General features: G+C 43.8%; 1 protein-coding gene across 1 annotated transcript; it reads right to left on the bottom strand.

Annotated features, from left to right (window-relative positions):
- Nucleotides 1–877: 877 nt before the first annotated feature.
- Nucleotides 878–3,652, bottom strand: LOC115132679 (homeobox protein XHOX-3-like). The gene is made up of 3 exons (XM_029665401.1): nt 3,280–3,652; nt 1,918–2,153; nt 878–1,405 (listed from the first exon to the last, which is right to left on the bottom strand). Exons 1-3 carry the CDS (start codon nt 3,650–3,652, stop codon nt 878–880), a joined length of 1,137 nt encoding a protein of 378 aa, XP_029521261.1.
- Between the last annotated feature and the right edge of the window lie 1,171 nt (nt 3,653–4,823).

The following is a 4,823-nucleotide window of genomic DNA, read 5'->3' as shown; positions in this document are numbered from 1 at the left end:
GACTCCCGTCACCTCTCCTCCTCGTCCCCTCCAAGCCAGCGCGAGCTAATCCGTTCCCCTGACGCCTTGTTACGGTTTGGCAGCAACGAACCCTCCACGGCCTCCGCGCGCGACGGTATTATCATTTATTCAACACTCAAAACCCATCCACCACGTACGTATAGGCCTACATCACTTACTAATTTTACCAGCATCTGCACATTTCGGCCCCAACACGTCAAAAAGGGAGGCTCGGGTAGGGAGATAGAGAGCCATAATGAGACGGTGCAGTCTGTTAACACATTCCCTTGTTAAAAATGAAGTTGGAATAGACCATTCTAGTGAAATTTACAAAACAGGTCAATTTGGAAATCTGAAGAGACTATAGATAGGCCTAAAGATAAATCGTTAACGCCATCCATCACGGAGATAAACGATTGTCTGTAATTCCCAGTCCACCCGGGCTCTCTCTTTCCTCGCACCAAATTAATCTTCAATAAATCAAATGTGTTTTTTTGTCCGATCTCATAATGTTTCATAGTCTGCATGGGGTTTTACAACTGAAATTATTATTTTTCAGTGGATAGACTGTCATGATGTGTGAGATCGTCGCGTTGGTGCTAGAAAACATATAGCTTAAAAACAAGGTAGGCAAATTGTTTGCGCCTGAGCGCGTTCATCTCTCCTTTTTGTAGTAGCAGGTGTGTGTAACAGCGCGCACTGCGGTATCTGTCGTTTATGCTGCTGCTTGTATGGAGTCTGCTCCACGTGATCGTTGTATTCATGCTGTTTGGGTCATGTTCATGTTTTTTTCTCTAAATTTGATAAAAGATTATGGCCCTCTTCTGCGCTTCTTTGACCCAGTCCAATGAACACATGTGGATGTGCTCTCTTCGTTTTATCTGTTCAATGGCACCTCCTCTCTCTGGTCCAAAGTCCCCGGCGAGGACTTGCTCAGCACCGACGGAGTAAACGTCAAAAACGCGTCAGTCCTGCTCGTTGGGGAGCACGGGAAATCTGACCCGGTAGGCCTCTGTTGAAGGCCGTTTGATTGAGCGGAGTGACAGGCGAGGCAGGAGCAGGGACTCCCCCCGGGACCGAGGCCGTGGGCCGGGCTGGGGTACAGGTGCGGGTGCCTGAACGAACACAGAAGCTCCGGCCTCTGGTAGGGGTGTGACAACATCCGGAAACTGTCAAGGGACCTGAGGGGGTTGGAGAATGGGGTGGCGGAGGAGGCCGAGCCGGCTCCGACCCCAAGGTGGGAGTAATACGGTAATGGTAGGTGGGACGGGAAGGGGTAACCCAGGTTCCCGGTGGCGGCCGCGTGACTCATCATATAGGTGTAGAATGCGGGGTCGGCGGGGTGAGGCCACGTCATGGCCAGACGCTGCCGCTTGTCCTTCATCCGGCGGTTCTGGAACCACACCTATGGAACACAGACATACAGACAGACAGGCGGGGTAAAATATTAACCTACATCAGTCTGTGACGAGACAGACAAGGGATTTACAGTTGTTTTTGCACTTTACGCAGGGTTCCAAATGGCCTTACAGTTGGCGAGTAGTGGCCAGATCAATAGGCATATGCAAATTCCAATTAATGAGTCAATACTTAAGCTCGACCCTTAAATGTTTTCGGTTTAATCATTAACAAAATGAATCACCGTTTCATTTGGGTAAATGTTGCCTGCACCTACCTGCATTTACTGCATTGTTTTGAGAACACACATAAATAAAGTCTGAGTAGCCTAGGCCTCGATTTGTCTGATATGATTTCAAGCGAACTTACATTGTTTTCTTTTTAGATTCACAATTAAACTCCTTTATGTCCTTTATATGGCCATATGTTCTATGGACAATAATATAGGTTTAGATGTAGTCGAGAAATTGAATTATGTTGTTGTAATATTGTTGTTGTTATTATAGACCCTAATCTCACCTTGATAGTGGTTTCTGGTAAATTTAGCGAAGCCGCCAGTTCGCATCTCCTCGGCCTGGACACGTAATTCTCCCGGTAGAATTCCTTCTCCAACCGGCCGATTTGCTCCCGAGTAAAGGCTGTCCGGTACCGTCGCATCGCGTCAGCCCCGTAGGACAGCGAAACTTGGCCCAAACCCATCTTACCAGGATCCATACCGCTGTCACTCGGGTGGATGGGGGAATCACCGTTTCGACCTGGAATGGGTTCAAAACATGAATCTGATTGTTTGTTATCGAAAAGCCTAAAATAAAGATACATTTGATTATACAATAGCATCCTACAATTGTACAGCGGTTTCTTTTGTTCGTTTTGTTTTTGTATAATTGACACTGCAGCCTATATTTTTCGTTTGATTGAGGTTGACAAAAATCGAAAGCAGAGCACCATAACTAGCCAAAATGCATCTGATGCTAAATTAGGCCTATATACAGTAAACTAAACCATCCATATCGATGAATATCATACCTGCAGAAGGGACAATTATATTAATTCATAATTGTGATAATTGTTTACTTGATATCAGTACGATATTTTCATGAAATAAATGTGGAGAGAATAGCACAGGCCTATGATTGACTTGCCTAATTAAATGCAGGTTAAATAAATAAAAATACATGTATAATAATCCGTCCAACATGTACTCTACTTTTTCCCATTCATTTGAAAACACATCCTCAAAATACATATGTTAATAAGCATTAGACAATTATTTTGGGGCCTATTTTTCATAAAGACGTGACCAGTTTGATGTCAGTTCTCCAGGGGTTTGGTCCCCAGACAAATCCAATCAGTCTACCAACCAATTCATATAAACGTTTTTTTTTGGTCTACCATTTTTATTTGTGGTTTGTTTAGTACTTAAAATCTCTACTAGTATCCTAGTTCGTGCAAATTGGTTAATTTGTCTGGCGCCGGGTGTACTCGTTTTAAAAAAGTGACACTGTGGTTAAAACCCTAGCTAAGGGGGTGTAACACTAAGAGAGATCTCTCATGGGTGTGGATGTAACAATCCATGAGTTCAGCTATAGTGAAATTCATTCATGTGACATTCATTCCAAATGAACGTTGTTATAAAAACATAACAATTACGTTCCGTAAGTCGTTGTCACTCCCTTTCCATAATACAATCATATAGAATTTCTTGCATATGTTACCCGATAATTTGCTTATTCATTCTGGATGCTGCATGCACATAAATGGGCTACTGGCGATGTTTACAGCGTGACATCTATTGCATTCATTCATTTACGTTGTCCAAAATCCCATCCATGCAATGTGTTGAAGAAAACGAAAAGAGTTCCACGCCGTTCCATGCATTACCTTTCCGGTTGGGGTAGTCCATGCTTTCTGGCGTGCAGCTCACATCAATTTCTTCATAGAAGTCCGACTCTGTGTCCGAGCTGCTAGCTTCTTTGTTGGTGTGATCTAATCGATGTCTCTCGGTTGAAGAGGACATGCCAACCGACCTTATATCGGCGCACACGCGTCCCCGTGCGCTCTTCACCTCCTCGTCCGCTCTGTCTCGCGAGTAGGGCGCAGAACCGGGGCTGGTGTAGTTCCTGTGGACCGTTTTGCCTTGTGATTCTCGCGCGGGGCTTCCAACTGCTTCCGACAAATTAGAGCCAGTCTTGCCAACTGCCGTGCCAAGTTGACCTCCTTCCGGGAGCATCACCATCTCTTTTCTGTTTTCCATTACCGACGAACGAACAAACGAAAGCGCGTGGAATAAACCAGCGCCAAATCGCTACTATGGAAATAGCACAATCTGGCTGGGACACTACGGGTGGCGAAGGGATTCAGTCGTGAGAGTGGAGAAAAGAGAAGAGGAATGGATTGAAATGAGAGAAGAGAAGAGAGGGGGATGTACGTTCTGACCCTGCGAGGCGAGCGCTCCAGAGTGCAGCACGAGCTCTGGGAGGGATCACCATTGCCCTCGCTTTCTCTCGAGCTGTCATTCTTAATAGGGCAGTCGTCATGATGGCATCCCTGATGACGCCCCGCATCGATTGGATGTGGATAAACAGAGAACGTGCCATAGAATTAGGAATTAGAAATAGTATTTCTCTATGGAACGAGCAATCACAACAGTGGGTTTTGGGGGGGGGGGGGGGGGGGGGGTCGAGGGCTAATAGGGAAGACAAGCAGCTTTGGAACCGGAGAGTAGAAGCACATCACCACACCGCATGAGTTAACGAGCAAATGATTTTGTGCCGGAATCATGAGTATTTAGCAGGCCCACTGAACATCTATGTTCTCAAATCCTCAATTTCCACAAGGAAACAAAATCATTATGATGCATTCTGACAAATCTGCATGCATGCTTTCAAAAAATTGATTTGAAAGGTTCTACATGTAATTCTTAGGTGGTACACAATTATTAAGATGATGAACAAGATTGATATGTAAATTATGAAGATCAATAATTGACTAATAACTTGGACACCAGGTTATGTAGCCTAATCTGTAATATAGTAATCCATATTATTAAACCAACTATTTCCATTTTTAACAAGGGATAAATGATCTGTGTTGTTAGTTCTGACGTAGTCAGCAAATAGCCTACAGATATATATATTTTTGGAAATATCAATATTCTTGAGGAAATATGATGTATGTTTTGTCTAAAACAAAACAAAGTTATTTAAAAAGGTCTAATGTGAAGAAGAATGCATGATAATATTACATTATTCAATGCAAGCGTTTCAATCAAAAGCATCATGGCCTCCAATGCATATCTGACATCAAAATAATAATGTTGTTATAGTACAACGTCCTTGAGACCGCAATTGTAAACGGAAGTGAAAGCAGGTTCCATTAATAGAGCCGTTTAAAACATGTTCCATTTGGAACAACATGCTTCATGA

This window comes from Oncorhynchus nerka, linkage group LG7, assembly GCF_034236695.1.
Source record: "Oncorhynchus nerka isolate Pitt River linkage group LG7, Oner_Uvic_2.0, whole genome shotgun sequence".
NCBI classification, from domain to species: domain Eukaryota; kingdom Metazoa; phylum Chordata; class Actinopteri; order Salmoniformes; family Salmonidae; genus Oncorhynchus; species Oncorhynchus nerka.
The sequence above is the reverse complement of the archived record's forward strand: the minus strand, read 5'-3'. Positions and strand labels throughout refer to the sequence as shown.